Source organism: Podarcis pityusensis (genome assembly GCF_964106645.2).
Source record: "Podarcis pityusensis genome assembly, chromosome: 3".
In the NCBI taxonomy this organism is placed as follows: domain Eukaryota; kingdom Metazoa; phylum Chordata; class Lepidosauria; order Squamata; family Lacertidae; genus Podarcis; species Podarcis pityusensis.
In genome coordinates this window covers 118,424,792-118,449,363 of record NC_138026.1, presented here as the reverse complement: position 1 = coordinate 118,449,363, position 24,572 = coordinate 118,424,792, and the positions used below count along the sequence as shown (strand labels likewise).

Genomic DNA, 24,572 nt, shown 5'->3' with positions numbered 1-24,572 from the left:
CAGCTGTTTGTTGCAGCAGCCCTGGGCACAAGCTCCGCGGGCGAATGGTCCCTCAGGGTCTGGCCAGGGCATGCTGGGTGCCAGGAACAGAGGCAGCCTTGGAGTCAGCAAGCAAGCAGGTGTGGGAACCCAGTCAGCCAGTCCGCCAGTCCTTGCTTTTGGGATGGACAGACAAGTCACAGGCTTCAGTGGTGCAATTTGAGGAGGCATCTCTCTTTGGGTCAGGAGGGGTAACTCAGAGACCAGGGGCAGCAGCAGCGGCTGCCCAGAAGACTCCCAAGGAAGAGGGGAGAGGAGGCTGAGGGAACCCTCCACCAGGGAGGGTGTTCGAAAAAGGGTGAGAGGCTGCCAGCTCTGCAGGCAAGGGGTGCCGCAACTGGACCCCCCAAGGCTGCCGCAGAAAGAATGCAATTGGTCAAGGGAGCCGAGGACTCAAAAAGGTTGAAAACCTCTGGCCTTAATCTATCTCACAAATACAGATAGGTAGCCGTGTTGGTCTGCCATAGTCAAAATAAAAAAAATCCTTCCAGTAGCACCTTTAAGACCAACTAAGTTAGTTCTTGGTATGAGCTTTCGTGTGCAAGCACACTTCTTCAGATACACTGAAACAGAAGTTGCCAGATCCTTCTATATAGTGAGAAGGTGGGAAGGGGTATTACTCAGAAGGGTGGTGGGAATGGGAGATTGGCAGATAGCTGAGATGAGCCTGCTGACGACTCTTAACGACTGTAATAGGTCTTACAGGAAAAGGCAAGGGGTGAGAAGGTGAGAGATGGCTTAGTCATGTATAATGGGATAAGAATCCAATGTCTTTGTTCAAACCAGGTCTCTCCATGGTTTTAAGTTTGGTAATGAGTTGCAATTCAGCAGCTTCTCTTTCCAGTCTATTTCTGAAATTCCTTTGTAGTAAAACAGCTACTTTGAGATCTTGTATAGAATGTCCTGGGAGATTGAAGTGTTCTCCTACTGGTTTCTCTGTTTTGTGATTCTTGATGTCAGATTTATGTCCATTTATTCTTTGGCGTAAGGTTTGGCCTGTTTGTCCAATATAGAGAGCTGAAGGACACTGTTGGCATTTGATGCCATACACAATGTTAGATGATGAGCAATTGAATAGTCCCGAGATGGTATGTGTGATGTTGTTGGGGCCAGTAATGGTGTTGTCCAACTTTGCTGCCACATACACCCAGTAATGGTGTATGTTGGGGCCAGTAATGGTGTTGTCCAACTTTGCTGCCACATACACCCAGTAATGGTGTATGTTGGGGCCAGTAATGGTGTTGCCAACTTTGCTGCCACATACACCCGGACAACACCATTACTGGCCCCAACAACATCACACATACCATCTCGGGACTATTCAATTGCTCATCATCTAACATTGTGTATGGCATCAAATGCCAACAGTGTCCTTCAGCTCTCTATATTGGACAAACAGGCCAAACCTTACGCCAAAGAATAAATGGACATAAATCTGACATCAAGAATCACAAAACAGAGAAACCAGTAGGAGAACACTTCAATCTCCCAGGACATTCTATACAAGATCTCAAAGTAGCTGTTTTACTACAAAGGAATTTCAGAAATAGACTGGAAAGAGAAGCTGCTGAATTGCAACTCATTACCAAACTTAAAACCATGGAGAGACCTGGTTTGAACAAAGACATTGGATTCTTATCCCATTATACATGACTAAGCCATCTCTCACCTTCTCACCCCTTGCCTTTTCCTGTAAGACCTATTACAGTCGTTAAGAGTCGTCAGCAGGCTCATCTCAGCTATCTGCCAATCTCCCATTCCCACCACCCTTCTGAGTAATACCCCTTCCCACCTTCTCACTATATAGAAGGATCTGGCAACTTCTGTTTCAGTGTATCTGAAGAAGTGTGCTTGCACACGAAAGCTCATACCAAGAACTAACTTAGTTGGTCTTAAAGGTGCTACTGGAAGGATTTTTTTTATTTTGACTATCTCACAAAGTTGCTTTAAGGACAAAATTGGGGAGGAGGAGAACCCTTAAGGAAGAGAGCAGCAAGATAAAATTCAATTGCTCATTAATTGCCGATTTATTCAAAATCCAGTTTAAACTACAGTGGACGCTCGGGTTGCGAACGTGATCCGTGCGGGATGCATGTTCACAACCCACAGCGGCACGTCTGTGCATGCACAGGTTTGCAATTTGGTACTTCTGTGCATGCGCAAAGTGCAATTTAGCACTTCTGCACATGCGTGACCGCCGAAACCTGGAAATAACCCGTTCCAGTACTTCCGGGTTTTGGCGGTCCATAACCCGAAAACTGTCCGTACCAGGGGCGCGGGTGGCACTGTGAGCTAAACCACAGAGCCTAGGACTTGCTGATCAGAAGGTTGGCGGTTTGAATCCCTGTGACGGGGTGAGCTCCTGTTGCTCGGTCCCTGCTCCTGCCAACCTAGCAGTTCGAAAGCACATCAATGTGCATGTAGATAAATAGGTACCGCTCTGGCAGGAAGGTAAACGGCATTTCCATGCGCTGCTCTGGTTCACCAGAAGCGGCTTAGTCCTGCTGGCCACATGACCCGGAAGCTGTATGCCAGCTCCCTCGGCCAATAAAGCAAGATGAGCGCCGCAACCCCAGAGTCGGTCACGACTGGACCTAATGGTCAGGGGTCCCTTTACCTTTACATTTAACCCAAAAAAACGCAACCTGAAGCATCTGTAACCTGAGGTATGACTGTATTCAGTTTAATTAGTTCAACAAAATGGAAGAACTTGATCCGCTGATACCAGCTTTTCAAACTGGTGGTAATTTACACTTCCAGCACCTCCCTGCCACTCTGCTGCAACTTAGCACCCCCCCAGGCCATCCCATTGCCCCCCCCCTCCAGGAAGCACTACCACCCACTCTGAGAACCACTGGTCGATCAGCTCAGCTTCTGCCTCGTTCTAGTAGAGAAACCATCAAGCTTTTCTTGGACTGCTTGGACTTCCATCATGCCGCAATTTGCACCCTGTACTTTTGAGCGTGTAGCGTACACATGCTTTGGACCGAAGCATCCAAGTCAGGCTATTATTCTATGAAGTGCTCTGTGACACAAAGACACTCATCCACTCTCTCATATGACGTTAACATATGAGAGTGTGCTGGAAGTGAAATAGTTAAACAGGTTACCCTATCAGAACCCAGGGGGGTGGAGTCAGAGGGACTATAAAACCAGCTCTGGGAGGAGTTTGTTGGGAGTTGGGTGGTTGGTTGGAGTGGGAGTGAAGTGGGATAGAGTCTGTGGGTAGGTTGAGTGAGTGTAGCGAAATAAGTTGAGTCAGGAACAGTTAGGAGCTAGGAAGACAAGTAAATATCTGAGAGGTGGTTTAGTGAGTGAGAGCAGGTAGCGAACGTTATAGGACTGGATAGGCACCCCATGAATGTAATGGACTGATACCGTTTATGAAACCACACGCTTGTTAAACTGCAATAAATAAACAGAAGTTTATCTTCCAATTTAAACCTGACTGGACTCAGTATTGTACCAGGTAGGGCCTGGGTGGTGGCAGCAAGAAATAAAGTGGTGGCACAGGGATCAATAGACGGTGAAACGTCCAGGGACCCTGTGTGATCACTACAGAAAAGTCCTCCCCCTGGGGATTATCATTCTCTTCTCCAGAATGGAGTGAGTCAGTATTTTCACCAATTAATTAAATAAGAGAATTTTACTCTCAACACTGTTCTTCCTGGCTTGGCTTTTCAAGACCCTGGTCCCCAAAGTATAGCTTTAGGTTTTTGCCTCTAACCTTTCAAGCTTACCATATTTTTCGTTCTATAAGATGCACCAGACCACAAGACGCACCTAGTTTTTGGAGGAGGAAAACAAGAAAAAATAATATTCTGAATCTCAGAAGCCAGAACAGCAAGAGGGATGGCTGCGCAGTGAAAGCAGCAATCCCTCTTGCTGTTCTGGCTTCTGGGATAGCTGTGCAGCCTGCATTTGCTCCATAAGACGCACACACATTTCCCCTTACTTTTTAGGAGGGAAAAAGTGAGTCTTATAGAGCAAAAAATACGGTACTTCCACCGACCCTGAGCCTAAGCCTCTGCCAGACAGTCTTTTCAGATCTCTTGCTCTTATTGTTATCTGGGCCTCACGGCAATCTGGGGTTTATCCTCAGTCCCACCCTCTGCGCCACAAAGACTCACCCTCTTCCCGTCCAACGTGTACAGCTTCTTCACCGTGAACTGCATGATCTCCGAAATCTCGTCCAAGAGAGTCTTGAAGCTCCGCGCGTTCCTGCGGTTGAGGATTATCGGCCGCCTGGTGCCCACATCCCCGTTCTTAACCAGAGTGACTTTCTTGGGTATCCGCGGACTCTGCTGGGCAAAAGCGGCCGAGTGGTCTTCGCGCTTGATGTCTTGGGCCGCCCTCCGCAACGTGCTGGCCGGCTGGCCGACCTTCTGAGGAGCTGCTCTCCGGCCGGCGGGACCAATACTGATGGGCGTGACGTACTTCTTATCGGAGCACAGGTAACACCCTCCGTCCTCCAGCTGGTCCAGGGTGCTGATGCAGTGTATCCCTCGCGGCGTCGTGATGGTCCTCACCCCGAAAGGCAGGGGGACCCTGTGGGAGAGGTCGTCCATCAGGGCGTTGAAGCTCTTGAAGCTGCGCTGGTTGATGGCCATCTTGACTCCTCCAAACTGAGGGTCCCCGCTCTTGTAAAATGTTATCTTCTTGGCAGGGGCGACCTGGGTGAAGGCATTGGTTCGAGCCACGGGGGGAAGGGGCTGTTCATAGTTATAGGGGCTGGCGGCGGAAAGGGAGTCAGCGGGCTCCTGCGTCATCCTGGCGAACCTTTAGAGGTAACTGCAAGGCGAGAACAAGAGGTGTCTATGAATCGTATAATAATAATAATAATAATAATAATAATAATAATAATAAATTTTATTTTATTTTTAATTTATTGGATTTTCCACAATAATAACAAAAACCACAAAGCAGAATATCACACAAAAACAGAAAACAGAAAACAGAAAAAAGAAAAAAGGGGGGAAGAAAGAAAAATACATCAATGAACAAAAGAAAAAAAAAGGAACAATAAACAGATAAACAATAACAACAAACTTAATTCTTTACAAATCCAACCTTTTAAACATCTTGGTTGACTTCCTCTAGTCCAGGGGTCTGCAACCCCCGGCTCCGGAGCCGCATGTGGCTCTTTTACACCTTTGCCGCGGCTCCGGGGCGGATACTAGCGAGGGGAGGAGGCGCATTGTGCGCCCCGACACTCCCCACTGTGGCGGGCGCTGTACTGGCTGTGACGTCGCATGGGGGCAGTGCGTGCGTTAGTCACGCACCGTCCCGACGTCACCTTCCCGCCCTCCCGCTACATTGAAAGGGGGCATGTACGCTGGTCACTGTTTTGAAGGGGAGTGAAGAACACACACACACACAAAAAGGTAACTTGTTAATTTAATTACAGATGGGTAGCCGTGTTGGTCTGCCATAGTCGAAATAAAAAAATTTCCTTCCTGTAGCACCTTAAAGACCAACTAAGTTAGTTCTTGGTATAAGCTTTCGTGTGCATGCACACTTCTTCAGATACACTGAAACAGAAGTTACCAGATCCTTCTATATATTGAGAAGGTGGGGAGGGGTATTACTTAGAAGGGTGGTGGGAATCGGAGATTGGCAGATAGCTGAGATGAGCCTGTTGACGACTCTTAACGACTGTAATAGGTCTTACAGGAAAAGGCAAGGGGTGAGAAGGTGAGAAATGGCTTAGTCATGTATAATGAGATAAGAATCCGATGTCTCTGTTCAGACCAGGTTTCTCCATTGTTTTAAGTTTGGTAATGAGTTGTAATTCAGCAGCTTCTCTTTCCAGTCTATTTCTGAAATTCCTTTGTAGTAAAACAGCTACTTTGAGATCTTGTATAGAATGTCCTGGGAGATTGAAGTGTTCTCCTACTGGTTTCTCTGTTTTGTGATTCTTGATGTCAGATTGTTAATTTAATGTTTATTTCTATGAGGAGGAGTAATTCTGAGGGGTCAAACAAAGAAATAATAAAAAAGTGACAAAAAAGTTATTTTTATAATGATGAGTTTTGCAGCTCCCAGTTTTTTTTTCTTCGGAAACGGGTCCAAGCGGCTCTTTTTGTCTTAAAGGTTGCAGACCCCTGGTTTAGTCCCGCCCTTCTGAGTTTCCTTGTAGTTGAAAGTAACAGCTTTCCAATATCATTATTGAACTAAAACAATTTCCAGTTATAGTCCATCTTATTTACATTTCTTAATATTCTAAATCCCATTTATTTAATTATAACTTAGTTTAATCCAAGGCCTATTTGTTTCTTTTAAGTAATTTCTACTTTTTTATAATAATCAATTTTATTTATACCCCGCCCTCCCCAGCCAAGACCGGGCTCAGGGCGGCTAACACCAGGTATAAAAACAATTGATTAAAATACAGCTTAAAAGCAAGATTAAAATACAACATTAAAATGCAGCCTCATTTCAGTAGAAACTCAAATCAAAAACTTTTGGGGGATGAAAATGTCAAATCTTCACCAAGGCTAACTATCCAGACTGGTCCTACGTGGGCCAGAAAAAAGCCAGGGAAGTCCGCAAATAGGGGTTCCATCACAGAAGGAGAAAGGAAAAAGGAAAGAGGGGGAGGGGATCAAGTTGATTCCAAGCCAAAGGCCAGGCGGAACAACTCCGTCTTACAGGCCCTACGGAAAGAAATCAGATCCTGCAGGGCCCTGGTCTCTTGTGACAGAGCGTTCCACCAGACCGGAGCCAGTGTTGAAAAGGCCCTGGCCCTGATTGAGGCTAATCTGACTTCCTTAGGGCCCGGGACCTCTAGGGTGTTGCTATTTATGGACCTTAAGGTCCTCTGTGGGGCATACTGGGAGAGGCGGTTCTGTAGGTACCAGGGTCCTATGGTTTATATTTGCTAAAACACACGTGTACACACACACACACACAGACACACACTCTAGGGTCAATTAGTGCCAAGAGCGAGGCAGCAGTAAATCTCACTCTGCAAAGAGAAGTTAACTCTTTATTCACAAGAACACCATCTGCACAGACCAGGCAGAGTGGCAGGGCTAATGAGAACAGCTGCTCATCCCCACTAGGTCTTGCCCCATAGATCAGTTGCAAAGACTGAAAGTTACCCCAAAACCATTTAAGTTCCCTTCTTTCCTGGGTCGTCCCCCCCCCCCCAGCAATCCGGGACTGTGCCTGCATGAAGCCAACCTCTCCTCTGCCCCTTTCACACCTCTACTGGTTCTGGGAGCTTGTTGCAGCAGGAGGGGAAGAAACCTGTGATTTTGCACCGGCCTGACTCCTTTCTGCCTCTTGGCCTCCCTAATCCCCTGCTTTACCTTCTGCCTCTGATTCTGGACTACTCTCTGCCACAGACTCTTCCAGCTCACTAAGCCCTGTTTGCTCTTCAGCTTCTGACACCTTTTCTTCCCAGTCTTCTACCTCTGACCACTCGTTGTCATCCCCACCACCACTCCCTGGACTCTGAGCCCCCTTCCCTTGGGGGTGCCCCATTTGGGTATGGAGTTAAGTGGCCTGGGGGAGTTCTTGGGACCAGAGGAAGAGACATGGAGGGCCGAATTTGGCCCCTGAGATCCCCTCCACGCATGTCCTCATGCAACCAGTTACTCTCTTGCCAAGTTAGGCAGAACACCTGCTCTAAGAGTTTCCAGAGTGGCCGTTTGACAACTCTCCCAGCGGAGGGCATCCCATTTTGAGGCTGCTATTTCTCCTTGCTCCTGCCTTGAACCCTGATATCTCACCATTGGCTTGATAGATCAAAGCAAAGCACTCTGCCATTCAATTTGGCAGCACTGTACATTTTTAAAGCGGCAAAGCAAAATTAATTTTCCCAAGCTGGAGAGTAACTTTGGTCTGATCCAGACCTTGCACCGATGCTTTCCCCCCAGGAAAACCTGATCTCTACTGCTGAATTGGAGCAAGTGCCAATCAGGTTTTCTCCAGATTGACGTTTGATCCGATTTATTGCTAAAGGGTGGGTTTTCTGGGGGAGAGCAGTGGGGCGAAAGCAAAATCTTGGACCTGAGCCTTCCATCTGATCAGGTATGCTAACGATTTCTAATTCACCTTGCTCATTGTTTTGCTTTCTAATTAGGCCATTAACTTGATGGTTTGGTCCCTATCGACAGTCGAATAAGACTTGAGCTGAGCCGACCGTTAAGCATACAACAATTCAATATATTATGGTCCATGTTAATGCATTTACAGTCAGCATACATTTTAAATTAAGTAAATGGTTGTGCTTTACTTCAACCAAGCATGGGGCAGGATGGGGCAGGGACCTGAACTGGAGCCTAATTTCCCATTTCTAGATTTTTCAAAATTTGTTTATTCTTTCTTGTTTAACCAGGTTTATATACTGCTTAATCAACAGAAACCTCTACAGTGGTACCTCGGGTAAAGAACTTAATTCGTTCCGGAGGTCTGTTCTTAACCTGAAACTGTTCTTAACCTGAAGCTCCACTTTAGCTAATGGGGCCTCCTGCTGCCGCTGCACTGCTGCTGCGCGATTTCTGTTCTCATCCTGAAGCAAAGTTCTTAACCCGAGGTACTATTTCTGGGTTAGCGGAGTCTGTAACCTGAAGCGTCTGTAACCTGAAGCGTATGTAACCCAAGATACAACTGTACTCAGTTTTTCATAAAACAATATAAACTGTTCATATAAAAAAAAAATCAACGCTACAAACAAGTAGGCATAAAAATACGAAAAATATTGATAAAACCAGCAGTTTAAAAACAAGAATACACAATAGTGTGGCATGACTGGTTAGGCTTTCTGAAACAAGAACGTTTTTAGCAGTTGGTGAAAACAATACAGTGCAGGTTTTTGGCATCAATTGGCAGGGAGTTCCACAGAGTAGAGGCTGCTATGCTAAAGAATCAATTTCTTGCAAGAGTGGCTCTATCTTCACTGTGCATTTAAAGCAGCACTGTGCCACTTTATTTAAAGCCACGACTATTAATAGCTTTCCCAAAAAGAATCCAGGGAAATGTAGTTTTTTAAGGGTGCTGGGAGTTTTTAGGAGACTCCTCATATTCCCTGCTCAGGGCCACAATTCCCAGAGTGGTTTATCCATTATTATTATTATTATTATTATTATTATTATTACTCCGCCCATCTGGCTAGGTTGGCCCAGCCACTCTGGGAGGCTTCCAACATATATAAAAACATAACATAATAAAACATTACACATTAAAAAACTGCCTTCAGGTGTCTTCTAAAGGTTACATAGTTACTCCTTAACATCTGATGGGTGGGCGTTCCACAAGGTGGGTGCCACTACCGAGAAGGCCCTCTGCCTGGTTCCCTCTTCCCAGGAAACCTCCAGCATGCGGTTAGGATGGGGCTAAGGGGTTTTGTCAAAGCCTTCTTGGAAAATAGAGGAGCTTAGGAGAAGAATATGAAGAGAGGGGGCTCGAGGAAATAAGAGATAAATCAAAAGGTGAAACATAAAAGCCTGAATGTTATCATTAAATCTGTGCTTCACGATTCTGGACTCTGCCCTTCTGTGGTCCTCAGGCCACAGCCAGCGTTAGTGTGTGTGTGTGTGGGGGGAGTGTCAGGTATTTACAGATTGCTGAAGAGCGAAACCACATGGCTTCCTGCCACCATCTTAGGAATTTCAGAATCTGTCTCACAGAAAGTCAAGTCCTTGCTCCAACCAATCCAATATTTTCTACACCAGAGGCTCTCAGTATGCGACTGGCAAGCACCCAGAATAGGCACCAACTCTTAAAGGTAAAGGTAAAGGTACCCCTGCCCGTACAGGCCAGTCGTGTCCGACTCTAGGGTTGTACGCCCATCTCACTTAAGAGGCCGGGGGCCAGCGCTGTCCGGAGACATTTACGGGTCACGTGGCCAGCGTGACAAAGCCGCATCTGGCGAGCCAGCGCAGCACACGGAAACGCCGTTTACCTTCCCGCCAGTAAGCGGTCCCTATTTATCTACTTGCACCTGGGGGTGCTTTCGAACTGCTAGGTTGGCAGGCGCTGGGACCGAGCAACAGAAGCGCACCCCGCCGCGGGGATTCGAACCGCCGACCTTTCGATCGGCAAGCCCTAGGCGCTGAGGCTTTTACCCACAGTGCCACCCGCGTCCCTGCACCAACTCTTAGGGACACCCTAAAATGTTTGAGGGCGGCCACCCCACCCGAAAAAAGTTTGGTGGGCCCCTCAATATTTTATTCATTTTGGCACCCCTGCCACCCACAAGTCTCGTTCAGGTGATTGGTGGGAAAGGCTGCAAAACTGCCGGGAATAATATGTGCTTTTTCTGACAACAGAGATCACGGTTCGTTTTGACAGGGGCCAGATAGGCTAGCAAAGCCCTAGCTGACAGCTTGGGGTTTTCAGTCCAAATCCAGTAACGGATGCTGAAAACCGACCCGGAGCTAATGCTGAAAAAAAGGTTGTGCCCGTTTTCACAGAACTTTCCTTGCAAAAACAAGCGCATCCATTGCATTAGAAAGCACGGAGAGGGTCAAGGGTGCTGCCTAGCCTTTTGGGTGCTCGTCGAAAACCAGGAAGCCGTTCTTTACAATAATAATTAAAAATGGTAAGCGTAACGCTGGTGGTCAACAAAAGAGGTTCAAAGACTCTCTCAAGGCAAATCTTTTAAAATGTAGTATAAAAACCGACAACTGGGAAACACTTGCCTGCGAGCGTTCCAGTTGGAGAACAACCTTTACCAAAGGTGTAATGGGCTTTGAAGACGCTCAAACTCAGGATGTAAAGGAGAAATATGCTAAGAGGAAGGCACGCTTGGCAAACCCTCACCATGAACAACTCCTGCCCGGAAACCAATGTCCCCAACGTGGAAAGACTTGTGGATCCAGAATTGGCCTCCACAGTCACTTACGGACTCACTGTTAACACCATGTTCATGGATGACAATCTTACTCAGCTACGAGTGATAGCATAATAATACAGTGGTACCTCGGGTTATATACGCTTCAGGTTACAGATGTTTCAGGTTACAGACTCCGCTAACCCAGAAATATTACCTCGGGTTAAGAACTTTGCTTCAGGATGAGAACAGAAATCACCCGATGGCAGCACAGCGGCAGTGGGAGGCCCCATTAGCTAAAGTGGTGCTTCAGGTTAAGAACAGGTTAAGAACGGACCTCTGGAACGTATTAAGTACTTAACCCGAGGTACCACTATAATAATAATAATAATAATAATAATAATAATAATAATAATAATAAATCGTGCCCCAGCCACTCTGAGTGACTTCCAGCCTATACAGAAACATAATAAAACACCAAACATTGAAAACCTCCCTATTCAGTGTCTTCTAAAGGTTGCATAGTTAACTTATCTCGTTGACATCTGATGGGAGGGCTTTCCACAGGGTGGGTGCCACTACCGAGAAGGCCCTCTGCCTGGTTCCCACAGGTATCCCTTTCCCCCAGAACCAAGATGGGTTGGTTCATCAGGAAACCCTTTGCACCTCACAACTATGTGTGTGTTTGGGGGTAGGTCAGATAAGGTCCGGGTGGGATAACGGGAGGAAAAGCCATGTCAAGGATTCTGGGGTTTGGGGGTGGGTGACGTAACAGGGGCGACAACTCAAATGCAAGACAGGCAGGCAGGTATACAACTCTGGATCACAAGCAAGGCAAATATACGTGCCTGTACTTACACGAGTTGGCTTCATGCTGTGTTTTGGTGGTCCGCAGTGCCTCGTTCCTTTCCGCTGCCCAGTGAAGGGGCCAGCCGTTAAGTAAAATGTCCGCAGGCCCTTACGCAAGGCTGGGCTTCAAAGCCAGGGGCATTGGCACCTCCTCTGCACTGCCGCTCGCCCTGCCCTCGAAATAACTGAGCATGCAGCTCTCAGGGTTAATCGGGACATTGCTGCTAACATTAGACAGCAAAGCCATGTAATCGCTTCGGGGAGGTATTCAAAGCCACCTTCAACTTTGGAGGCAGCTGATACTGCTGGTGCTCTCTCTCTCTCTCTCTCTCTCTCTCTCTCTCTCACACACACACACACCTTGCTCTGGTGCAGAATCAAAGAATCATAGAATTGCAGAGTTGGAAGGGACCTCCAGGGGTCATCCAGTCCAACCCCTGCCACGCAGGAGTCACAGCTAAAGCATCCTTGACTTAATTGGCGCAAATGGCAATTTGGGTTTTCCCCAGATTGCTGTTTGTTCTGGATTATCACAAAAGAGTGGGTTTTTCCCTTGGAAAGGAGCAGGGCAAGGGGGAAACTGTTTCCCCTTTCTAAGCCCAAAGTCCCATTCCGTTATCCATTTTTTAGGCGAGGCCAAGGCCAAAGAAGAAACTGCTTATTTTAAATCCACAGCTTCTGGGCATCCTTAAGGGAAATGGCAGTCACGAGGGCCAGATTTAACACATTAAAATGACGGGTTTGTCCAATAATAATTATTATTATTTATACCCCGCCCATCTGGCTCCTGTTTAACATAGGAAAATATTTCAAATTCCCTCCACTTGGGGCAGGGAAAGAATCAAGATTCTCAAGAGTCGTACTCAAGTGGTTTATTCCTCCTCTCTCCCAATACTGCTTTTCTTTTGTTATGAGTCTTTTAGATTGTACAAATAAACGATGAAGATGATTATCATGGTAAGCCTGAAATTTGCAATTTACTCTGGGAGTTTTTTTGGCTTAAAAACTGCCAGTGAGGGAAGGGAGTCTGTTCCACGGTTGAACAGTCTTACTGTCGGAAAGTCTTTCCTGATTTCAGTCATAGAGTTGGAAGGGACACCCAGAGTCATCTAGTCCAGCCCGCCCGCAATACAGGAATCTTTTAGTGGGACAATGATGCGTGGTAGGAACCAGAAGACTGGGAAGGGGTAACAGTGCTTAGTGAGCAGGGAGAGTCTGTGGCAGAAAGAAGTCTAGAATCAAAGGCAGAAGCTAAAGCAGGAAAGTGACATTACCTGACATTTAGAAAGCATCTGAAGGCAACCCTGTTCAGGGAAGTTTTTAATGTGTGACATTTTGTTGTATTTTTAATTTTGGTTGGAAGTCTCCTAGAGTGGCTGGGGAAACCCAGCCAGATGGGTGGTGTACAAATAATAAATTATTATTATTATTATTATTTTATTTTATTGTTTTGTTGGAAGTCTCCTAGAGTGGCTGGGGAAACCCAGCCAGATGGGCGGGGTATAAATAATAAATAAATTATTATTATTATTATTATTATTATTATTATTATTATTAAGATATGTACACATAATGCTTATAGCAGCAGCCAGCGGCTCCCTTCTGAAGCTTCCTTGGGCTGGAGTTGGGACAGCACAAGTCCAAACCAACCACCACCTGATGGCAAACAGGGTCTATCTCAGGTCTTCCTCTGGAAACTGCTCCCCTGTGAAGGCTCCTAGGGCTAGAGGTGGGGGCAAGGCCAGCACAAAACCTCCCTCCCCTCTCCTGGGGCCTGAGGTTCTCAGTCCCATTGGTCCGTACAGACCAGCAGCCACTCTCTGGAATTTCTCTACCACTGAGCTACAGCCCTTCCCTGTCAACGGATGCTCTTGGGATAACTCTACTGCAGATATTTAGTTTCTGGGCCCAATTAATTCGAGGCTGTTATGTACTGAAGTTCTCACCCTGGGCCAGCAGGGGGATACTGTAGATAGTTTTCACTCAGGTCCACATATGCAAATAAGGAATTGAAAGTGATGTTCAGTAATTGGATAGTTACAGAAAGTTGTTACTGTTGCGTTGTAGTGGAGCTCTATATAAGCAGGCTGGCTGAACCCTTCAGTTCAGTTCTGCCTGGCCTGTGAATAAACAAGAGCTGTTTGAAGAATCGCTGTGTCGTCTGATATGTTCACCCACAACTTAACAGAGGCCCTTCTTGGTTTGCCTCTTCCATGAGAGGTCCAGAGGGTGGCAACACAAGACCCGGCCTTTTCTGTGGTGGCTCCCCACTTGCGCGATGCTCTCCCCAGGGAGGCTCACCTGGTGCCTTCATTGCATATCATTAGGTGTCAGACAAAACTGTTTTCTATAGGCCTTTGGCTAATTAAACAATCTATGACCTTTTAAACTGGGGTGAGGTGGAGGGTTATTGCTTTGTTATTATTTTATATACCGTATTTTTCGCTCCATAAGATGCACTTTTTCCTCCTCAAAAGTAAGGGGAAATGTATGTGCGTCTTATGGAGCGAATGTGTGGTCCCTGGAGCCAAATTGCCCAGGGGCAAAAAGCAGATTGTGCTTTTTTTTCTAGAAAGAGGGAAGTGGGTGTTGAAACAGAGCAGCTGATAGGCAAGGGATTGGGAGATAGATAAGGGACTCTAGAGATAAAGGAGGCTGCCTGGGAGTGGGGAGGTAAAAGCACATGGATCCTCAGGATTTTTGCACTGGGCCACCCCAAATTCACCATCAGATCACATAGCATGTCCATGGCTACAGCCTGCACCAAAACACACATGCACCCACTGTTTTGTGGGGCCGCAATGGCGCAAAAACATGGTTACAAAGCACGGGTCCACATGGATTCTCAGGATCTTTGCATTGGGCTACCCCAAACTCACCATCAAATCACATATCCACAAAAATCATACATCCACTGTTTTGTTCAGCATATTTTTTTTCTTGTTTTCCTCCTCTAAAAACTAGGTGCATCTTATGGTCAGGTGCGTCTTATGTAGCGAAAAATACGGTAATTTTTTTTTTTTTAATTATATTGCAAACCACCCAGTGATCCTCAGATGGAGAGTAGTATAGACATTTAATAAATCAACACATAAATAATGTGGTTTTATGCCAAATCTTTGGAAATCTTTGAAATGGGGGGTGAGGGAGATTCGATCCAGTTTGGATTTAAAGGCAATCTTACCGAAGTGCCAATTTCCAAAGCAATCAGTGAACCAAAACACAGCCATCCTTTAAAATGTGTACTTACATGAATTGTGCAGCACAGTTATCCAGCCAAGTAAGGTGTCCAAAATCCATAGGTATTTATAGCCGACTTGGATGGAGGTATTGAGGGGATGCTCATCAAATTTTCAGGCGGCACCAAACTGGGAGGGGTAGCCAATAACGCTGAAACAAAATCGGGATTCAAGATGACCTTAACACATTGGAGAACTGGGCTGAAACTAACCGAAAGAATTTCAGTAGTGACAACTGTAAGGTTCTGCACTTCGCCAGGAATAACTAGATGGAGACAAAATTAAAAAACTCCTTCCAGTAGCACCTTAGAGACCAACTAAGTTTGTTATTGGTATGAGCTTTCATGTGCATGCTCACTTCTTCAGATATGAAGATGTATCTTTTCTTCAGAGATGCATCTGAAGAAGTGTGCATGCACACAAAAGCTCGTACCAATAACAAACTTAGTTGGTCTCTAAGGTGCTACTAAAGGGACGCGGGTGGCGCTGTGGGTTAAACCACAGAGCCTAGGGCTTGCCAATCAGAAGGTCGGCAGTTCGAATCCCCGCGATGGGTGAGCTTCCGTTGCTCGGTCCCTGCTCCTGCCCACCTAGCAGTTCGAAAGCACATCAAAGGGCAAGTAGATAAATAGGTACCGCTTCAGCGGGAAGGTAAACGGCGTTTCCGTGCGCTGCTCTGGTTCACCAGAAGGGGCTTAGTCAAACTGGCCACATGACCCAGAAGCTATACGCTAGCTCCATCAGCCAGTAAAGTGAGATGAGCACTGCAACCCCAGAGTTGTCCGCAACTGGACCTAATGGTCGGGAGTCCCTTTACCTTTACTAAGGTGCTACTGGAAGGAATTTTTTTATTTTGTTTTGACTACAGCTGACCAACACGGCTACCTACCTATAACTAGATGGGGACGGTGGCGGAGGAAGGGATTGCGGGGGGTGGGGGGTGGGCCGCCCCAGGTGTCATCACTTGGGGGAGGGTTTGACAAAATGACAAAAAGATGAGTTTTTTTAAAAAAAAAATTGGGCTCACAAAACTTTTTACAGGTTACAAATGGTTCTTACGAGCTCCACTAACCAGGAAGTAGCTGCTTCTGGTTGCGAACTTTGCCCCAGGATGCTAACGGAAATTGCATGCCAGAGGCAGGCGCACGGCGGGAGGCCCCATTAGCGAAAGCGCGCCTCAGGATAGGAACGGTTTCAGCTTAAGAACGGACCACCGTAATGAATTAAGTTCATAACCAGAGGTACCACTGTAGTTCAGCCAACAAACGCAACGAAACGTGGCTACAGAAGTACTGTGTTTGGGGGACAGGAGGTGGGTGGGTGTGGAGGACTCCCTGGTCCTGAATGGGGTAACTGTGCCCCTGAATGACCAGGTGCGCAGCCTGGGAGTCATTTTGGACTCACAGCTGTCCATGGAGGCGCAGGTCAATTCTGTGTCCAGGGCGGCTGTCTACCAGCTCCATCTAGTACGCAGGCTGAGACCCTACCTGCCCGCGGACTGTCTTGCCAGAGTGGTGCATGCTCTAGTTATCTCCCTCTTGGACTACTGCAATGCGCTCTACATGGTGCTACCTTTGAAGGTGACCCGGAAACTACAACTAATTGGCTCCCAGTATGTTTCCGAGCACAATTCAAAGTGTTGGTGCTGACCTTTAAAGCCCTAAACAGCCTCGGTCCAGTATACCTGAAGGAGCGTCTCCACCCCCATCATTCTGCCCAGACGCTGAGGTCTGGTTCCGAGGGCCTTCTGGCGGTTTCCTCACTGTGATAAGCCAAGTTATAGGGAACCAGGCAGAGGGCCTTCTCGGTAGTGGCACCCGCCCTGTGGAATGCCCTCCCACCAGATGTCAAAGAGAAAAACAACTACCTGACATTTAGAAAACATCTGAAGGCAACCCTGTTCAGGGAAGTTTTTAATGTGTGACATTTTGATGTATTTTTAATTTTGGTTGGAAGTCTCCTAGAGTGGCTGGGGAAACCCAGCCAGATGGGTGGTGTACAAATAATAAATTATTATTATTATTATTATTATTATTATTATTATTATTATACCACCACTGGGCACCACACCATGGGGGTCAACACTTACCGCTGGGCCTTCAGCGTGCCCAAGCCACGCGTCTCTCCTGGAAGTGACGTGGTGGCTTGGGCACCTGCAGGCTCCGTGCTGCCTGGAACGGCAGTGTCAGGCTTGCATCTGCCCATCGCCTCTCTCTCAACCGCCCTACAGCTGAGGGGGGCGCGGAGGAGAGGCTCCACGTAGCGCACCCTGCCCCCATGGGCAGCTCGCCCACCCGCCAGCTGCAGGACACACACACTGCACCCGGCACCCGAGCGCCTAGCTATGCCGCTGGATGGGAACACCTGGATTGCTAGCAGCACATATGAAAAAGGATCTATAGGTCTTAGTACAGGGTCAGGTTTAAGGTGCTGGTTTTGACCTTTAAAGCCCTATGCAGCCTAGGACCCACGGACCTACAGGACCGCCTCTCCTGGTATGCCCCGCGAAAGACCTTAAGGTCCACAAATAACAACACTTTGGAGGTCCCGAGCCTCAAGGAGGTTAGATTGGTTTCAACTAGGGCTAGGGCCTTTTCAGTAGTGGCCCCAACGGGGTGAAACGCTCTGTCACAAGAGACTAGGGCCCTGCAGGACTTGACATGTTTCCGCAGGACCTGCAAGACAGAGCTGTTCCTCCTGGCCTTTGGTTTGGACTCAGTCTGACCCTTATGTTTCCCTCCTCTTATGGTCTTGATTTATCAGCTATTTTAAAAAGAGGCTGCATTTTAAATTGCATTTTGACCTGTATTTTAAATTGGGGGTCCCCCCCCTCTCTCCCCCCCTTATGTTTTTACTGTGATTTTATTGGTGTTAGCCGCCCTGAGCCCGGCTCTGGCCGGGGAGGGCGGGGTATAAATAAAATTTATTATTAGTAGTAGTAGTAGACCACAAGCTTAACATGAGTCAACAGCGTGATGCAGCAGCAAAAAAGGCAAATGCTATTCTAGGCTCCAGATGAGGGAAGTCATAGTCCCGCTCTATTCTGCCTTGGTCAGACCACACCTGGAATATTGTGTCCAGTTCTGGGCGCAACAGCTCAAGAAGGATTTTGACAAGCTGGAACGTGTGAAATTAAAAGGTACACCGATTGTTGAAATAAAAAAAATAAGGGCTTTCTAAATGAAAGTAGGACTTGCTCCCCCCGCCACTCCTAATATAGCCGGAAGAGGTCACTTGTGAAGGAAAATGAGTGGCGTCTTAGCCATGATTACCTGTGACAGGAGTCGAAGCATTAAGTACTTTAGCCTGACCCGGCAGGGAGGTTCACAGCTGAAGCAAGATAATGTCCTGCAGAACCTTTTAACCACATGCGGAAGAATAAGACTGACAGTGCAATAATCTGTGGGCGAAGGAGTCTCCCAGTGATGAGGCATAAATTCACAGGTGGAGCTTAATTCGGGGTTTCTGGGCTGGTTTGCAGTAACAGGTACACTGAAATGCACAACAGCTTGCAAAGAGGAAGTTTTCACTGGGCATTCATTGCATTTCTCTGGCACTAATAATAATAATAATAATAATAATAATAATAATAATAATAATTTATACGCCACACATCTGGCTGGGTTTCTCCAGCCACTCTGGGCGGCTTCCAACAAAATATTAAAATACCGTAATACATCAAACATTAAAAACTTCTCTAAGCAGGGCTGCCTTCAGATGTCTTCTAAAAGTATGGTAGTTGTTGTTCTCTTTGACATCTGGTGGGAGGCTGTTTCACAGGCCGGGTGCCACCACCGAGAAGGCCCTCTGCCTGGTTCCCTGTAACTTGGCTTCTTGCAGGGAGGGAACTGCCAGAAGGCCCTCGGAGCTGGACCTCAGTGTCCGGGCAGAATGATGGGGGTGGGGATGCTTAATAATTTGCTAAATGATAAAGTCTGCAGCCCCACAACAACACCCCAAGGGTGGGGAACCTGTGGCCCAGAGAGCCAAATGCGGCCCTCAAAATCTCTTTATATGGCCCATGGAACTCTTCCCAGGCCACACCCCCTCTCTCCTCAGGCCACACCCCTCACTGCCCCCCGTGCTTCCCGAAGTGGTTTTTCTTCCCTGGGGTGTCTCCTTGAGCTCTGATAATACCTTTTGCATGCCAGGCTGGAGGGCAGAAAGGGACGCGGGTGGCGCTGTGGGTTAAACCACATAGCCTAGGGCTTGCCGATCAGAAGGTCAGTGGTTCGAATCCCCGTGACGGGGTGAGCTCCCGTTGCTCGGCCCCTGCTCCTGCCAACCTAGCAGTTCGAAAGCACGTCAAAGTGCAAGTAGATAAATATGGACGTGTGTATGGACGTGAGTGAATGTTAGTGAAAATACCACAATGAAACACATTATATGAGGAAGCATGTCATTGCAAAACTGTGTACGTTAGGTGAAATTGCATTCAAAAATATTGGGAGAAATTTGCACCCAAATGTTGGCGCATAGTTGGGCTGCACATATTTCCCTAGGAAGGGCATTCCAAAGGTTTGGGGCCACAAAAAAGGGCCCCATTCTGGCACCTGCCATTTTAGCAGCTCTCGGTGTCTGGGGTCATTAGAGGAATTGTGACAGCTTTCGCCCTGGCATTCCACCCCCCTTTCTCTGAGTGTGCCTTTTCCTTTCTACCTTATAGGTTTTAGGGGAACATAAAGTATTGGGCCCAGGGGATGATGGTGGGACAGAAGGCAAGGAGCTGAACAGCAGGTGGCGCCAGAGGGCCAGTGACAGACAGAGCCAACTCTTTCTAATTTGTCCCCATCCCCTTCCTTCCTGCTGAGTTCTAAAGAGGCAACATTGAGACTAAGCCAACAGGCAGTGCCGCCCTCTGGAATAGCTTGTGGGTAAGATGGCAAGCAGGTGAGAGATGGCTGAGGACAGGTGGCCGTTGGTGGGGCAGTGCCCCATTTACCTTTGTACCCGAAGAAGCGTCTCCACCCCCATCATTCAGCCCGGACACTGAGGTCCAGCTCCAAGGGCCTTCTGGTGGTTCCCTCAATGCAAGAAGCCAAGTTACACGGATCCAGGTGCAGGGCCTTCTCGGTGGTGGCGCCCGCCCTGTGGAACGCCCTCCCACCAGATATCAAAGAGAACAACAACTACCATACTTTTAGAAGACATCTGAAGGCAGCCCTGTTTAGGGAAGCTTTTTAATGTTTGATGTATTACGGTATTTTAATATTTTGTTGGAAGCCACCCAGAGTGGCTGGGGAAGCCCAGCCAGATGGGCGGGGTATAAATAAATAAATAATAATAATAATTACAAAGAAACCAGAGACGTATCTCCTTGGATTGATAGATGAAGAGATACCACGGGGGGTGGGAATAATTTTTCTATATGCAAGTTCAGCTAGTAGAATAGTGATTGCTACTAGGTGGAAGTCACAAGCTATACCCACAAAGAAGGAATGGATTTGTAAACTAAACGAATATTTAATTTTCGCAGAATTGACTGCTATAATAAGAAATCAGTCGAATCAAAAATTAAATGTTTTGATGAGTTTTATGGCAAAATATTGCTAAAAAAAGATACGCTAATATGCCTAGATTAAAATGCGAAGTACTGGATGGAAGAAAAATTAGTAAGGAAAGATAATAAGAATATATAGACGATTTGAGGAGACTGTAGAATGCGAAGACTATTGTAAATTGTATAATGGGAGGAAATCAAGGGGGGGGCGGATGGAAGTGGGAGGAGGGAGAAAAGAATAATACGATGGATTGAGGAAATATAAATGTAAATGTATGGGGAGGAAATGGTGTTGGCATATCTGTATTGTAATGTAATATGTGAAAACCTTATAAAAAAATGATCAAGGGTCTGGAAACTAAGCCTGATGAGGAACGGTTGAAGGAGCTGGGTATGTTTAACCTGGGAAAGAGGCGACTGAGAGGAGATATGAGAGATCTTCAAATATATTATGGGCTGTCACATGGAGGATGGAGCAAGCTTATTTTCTCCTGCTCCACAGGGTAGGACCCAAACCAACGGATTCAAGTTGCAAGAAAGAGATTCTGGCTAAACATCAGGAAGAACGTTCTACTATTTGATGGCAGATCGGACTCCCTTGGGAAGTTGTGGACTATAACCTATGGCCTGTGAAAGTGTAGGGGAGTGGACTGTTATTATTATTATTATTATTATTATTATTATTATTTTACTATTAGGCTGTCTGTCAGTATGTTTTTACGATGTTTTTATCACTGATGTTTGGTTATGTGTTTCTAACATTGTACACCGCCCTGAGATTTTTTTTGCTCAATGGCAGTACATAAGCTAAAAACGGATTAAAGCACACATCAGTAGTCTACAAGCCTGGATGGGGTTGCTTAAACAACAATGTTTTTAGCAGGCGCTGGAAAGAATTGAGTGAAGGTGCCCCACGAATATCACTAGGCAGGGAGTTCCAAAGGGCAGGCGATGCCTTATTAACAGATCTGGACCTTCTGGAAGTGGTGAACATGTCTCCTAATGAGTGGGATCTTTGGATGAAGGGCAGCATACAAGTTTAATTCATTAACAATACTAATAATAACAGCAATATTTTCTACAAGCAATTTTCAATCAGAGAACCTGCATCACGAAGATTGCAGAAGGGCAAATATTGGATAACTGTGTTTTTGGTTCAGGAGGTGCAAAATAGGCTAGTTCTGCTCCCACCTTGATCCTGTGTCCCTTAAAAACCCAAATCCTGCAGCCAGAATTAAATAAAGATCGATTTCTTTTATCTCGGGTATATTCATTTCCTATGATCCATGTATTTTTTTTTAAAGTGCTTTTAAAAAAAAGCACTTTTGCTAAAGGGGGAAATGGCATGGCGGCAGTTCCTCATGACCGTGGGCCACTATCATGAGGTCTAGCAACCTGCAATATTTACGAAAAGGAAAAGAAAGCGAGAGATTTTCAAGATGCCACGCACGTCATGCCAGATATTAGATACTATTCTGCTGCAGAAGCTTTTGACTCAATCAGGCAACCGACCAACAAACCCATTAAGCGTCAGAATTAGGATTGCTGCCAACTTAAGCCACAGCACACATGACTTGTTAACAGGGCTGCTCTGGAGTAAATGTTCTGAGGATCGGAGCCCTCTCCCCATAGACCCCAACAGCCCAAATTCTCAGATAAAGTCCAGTTGCAGTTTGATGTTTAGCATCCTGACAAATCTAAAACACAACTTGTTCTTGACTTACCAAGGTCACCCAAGAACATCCCTTAGTTCTGAGCTCAGACCCAAAATGGAGCCTTTCTCCTCTTCCCGGGAACAGTGTAGAAAATCCACAGTTTCCAGAACAAAAATTGCTTTCAATCTGAAAAGGTTTCTACAGTTTCTTGAGGGAAGCCCATTGTTTTCCCCAAGTCTGGCTGGAAGGAGTTTTACGGTGGTCCTGGACTCAACCCATCCTTTCCCCTCCAGGATGCTGGCTCCATCCTGGGCTACGTGAGAGGAGGCCTGTTTCTCCGGAAAAGCGGGAAGAAAGTGGTAGGTCCCTCTAGCTGGGCAATGGCCACTCTGAATAGGATTAGGATGAGGAGAAAAGCTTCTTACAGGCCAGGCACCATCTGCAAACTCATGAGAGTAATGAGGTTATGGAGATTATTCGTATCCTGGTGGTTGCGGCAGGTTGCAGACCTCAAAAAAAATAATGTACCAACGCCTTTTCTTTGCAAGAGTTAAGTCGTGATCTTAAGTGTTTGGGCACAATGGCTCTATATTGCCATCACCTCCTGGCAAATAGAAGGGGAAGAAATGGAGGCAGTGAGAGATTTTACTTTCTTGGGCTCCATGATCACTGCAGATGATGACAGCAGCCACGAAATTAAAAGACGCCTGCTTCTTGGGAGAAAAGCAATGACAAACCTAGACAGCATCTTAAAAAGCAGAGATAGCACCTTGCCAACAAAAGTCCGTATAATTAAAGCTATGGTTCTCTCAGTAGTGGTGTATGGAAGTGAGGGCTAGACAATAAATAAGGCTCTGAAGAACTGATGCTTTTGAATTCTGGTGCTGGAGGAGACTCTTGAGAGTCCCATGGACGCAAGAAGATCAAACCACTCCATTCTGAAGGAAATCAGCCCCGAGTGCTCACTGGAAGGACAGATCCTGAAGCTGAGGCTCCAATACTTTGGCCACCTCATGAGAAGAGAAGACTCCCTGGAAAAGACCCTGATGTTGAAAAAGATGGAGGGCACAAGGAGAAGGGGACGACAGAGGACGAGATGGTTGGACCGTGTTCTTGAAGCTACCAGCATGAGTTTGACCCAACTGCGGGAGGCAGTGGAAGACAAGAGTGCCTGGCATGCTCTGCTCCATGGGGTCACGAAGAGTCGGACACGACTAAACAACTAAACAACAACAACAACAACAGCAACAGATACAGTTGTACCTTGGTTTCCGAACAGCTTAGTTCTCGAACGTTTTGGCTCCCGGATGCCGCAATCCTGGAAATGACTGTTCCGGTTTGCAAACTAATTTTGGAAGCCGAACGTCCGACGGGGTTTCCATGGCTTCCGATTGGCTGCGGGAGCTTCCCGCAGTCAATCGGAAGCTGCGCTTTGGTTTCCGAACGTTTTGGAAGTTGAATGATCTTCCGGAACGGATTCTGTCTGACTTCCAAAGTATGACTGTACAGTAATACCAATGGGTGCGACTCACAAGAATGGAAAGATGTTTCATTGGGTTAGCATTATAATACGAACCTTACCAATCCACACTTCCCAAAACAGTATGCTATCCAGAATGCAGCTATCTTGCAGACCATGCACTTCTCTGGATTATCTTTTTTTTTAAAAAAAATAGTTTTCATTTTAGATTTCCTTGTATAACGAATACTTTATTCATACATACATACATACATACATACCCTGCCCATCTGGCTGGGTTTTCCCAGCCACTCTGGGCGGCTCCCAACAGAATATTAAAAACACAAACATCAAACATTAAAAACTTTCCTAAACTGGGCTGCTTTCAGATATCATCTAAATGTCAGATAGTTGCTTATTTCCTTGACATCTGATGGGAGGGTGTTCCACAGGGTAGGTGCCACTACCGAGAAGGCCCTCTGCCTGGTTCCCTGTAGCTTCGCTTCTCGCAGTGAGGGAACCGCCAGAAGGCCTTCGGAGTTAGTGTTCTGTGTCTGGGATGAATGATGGGGGTAGAGACGCTCCTTCAGGTATAATGTCTTCAGGGAAAGAATACCTGAAAATGCATATATTGGTGGAACTAATGTAAAATGCATTGCATTGGGGGCGAATTGCTTGCAAAGTATGTGTTTTAAGCACGATTTTGTGCAAAGCCATGTATATTAGAAGAAATGTGCAGGAACTGTGATAAGTTCAAGGCTCGTGTATTAATATTCAAAGGCCTGGACACCCTGAGCCCAGGATAACCACCTGAGTCCTTGTGTATCAGCATGGTCACTAAGATTACCTGGAGAAGTTCTGTTAGATGTCCCAGGAGACTAGGTGAGGTGACTGCTCTCAATGTAGATCTTGATTCCTCACCTGCAGTGGCATAGCATGGCTTGCTAGTGCCCGGGGCAAGGAAAGTATTCCACACCCTAAGGCAAGCATTGCACCCTTAACCGGTGCTTCCGGTAGGGGACACTGCATGGCCAAGGGATACAAGGACCCA

The 24,572-nt window shown here is 46.6% G+C and overlaps 2 protein-coding genes across 8 annotated transcripts in view; one reads left to right on the top strand and one right to left on the bottom strand.

Moving 5' to 3' along the window:
- The window catches only part of RP1L1 (RP1 like 1), a 49,184-nt gene that overhangs the window by 20,417 nt on the left and 4,195 nt on the right, over nucleotides 1-24,572 (bottom strand). The window contains exons 1-3 of one of the 4 annotated variants that reach the window (XM_081000773.1): nucleotides 24,369-24,561; nucleotides 14,919-15,058; nucleotides 4,170-4,830 (exon numbers count right to left, since the gene is read on the bottom strand). In XM_081000773.1, coding sequence (XP_080856899.1) covers nucleotides 4,170-4,808 — 639 coding nt within the window. In that variant the 5' untranslated portion in view covers nucleotides 4,809-4,830; nucleotides 14,919-15,058; nucleotides 24,369-24,561. Of the gene's footprint in view, nucleotides 1-4,169; nucleotides 4,831-14,918; nucleotides 15,155-16,591; nucleotides 16,695-24,368; nucleotides 24,562-24,572 lie in introns of those variants that run through there. The other 3 variants (XM_081000774.1, XM_081000772.1, XM_081000775.1) reach the window with 3 other exon arrangements.
- The window catches only part of LOC308474619 (uncharacterized protein C8orf74 homolog), a 76,598-nt gene continuing 56,377 nt past the window's right edge, over nucleotides 4,352-24,572 (top strand). For 2 of the 4 annotated variants that reach the window (XM_081001154.1, XM_081001152.1), the window contains exon 1: nucleotides 4,352-4,493. The gene's annotated coding sequence lies outside the window, so the exon portion shown is untranslated. The remainder of the gene's footprint in view (nucleotides 4,494-24,572) is intronic. The other 2 variants (XM_081001155.1, XM_081001153.1) reach the window with 1 other exon arrangement.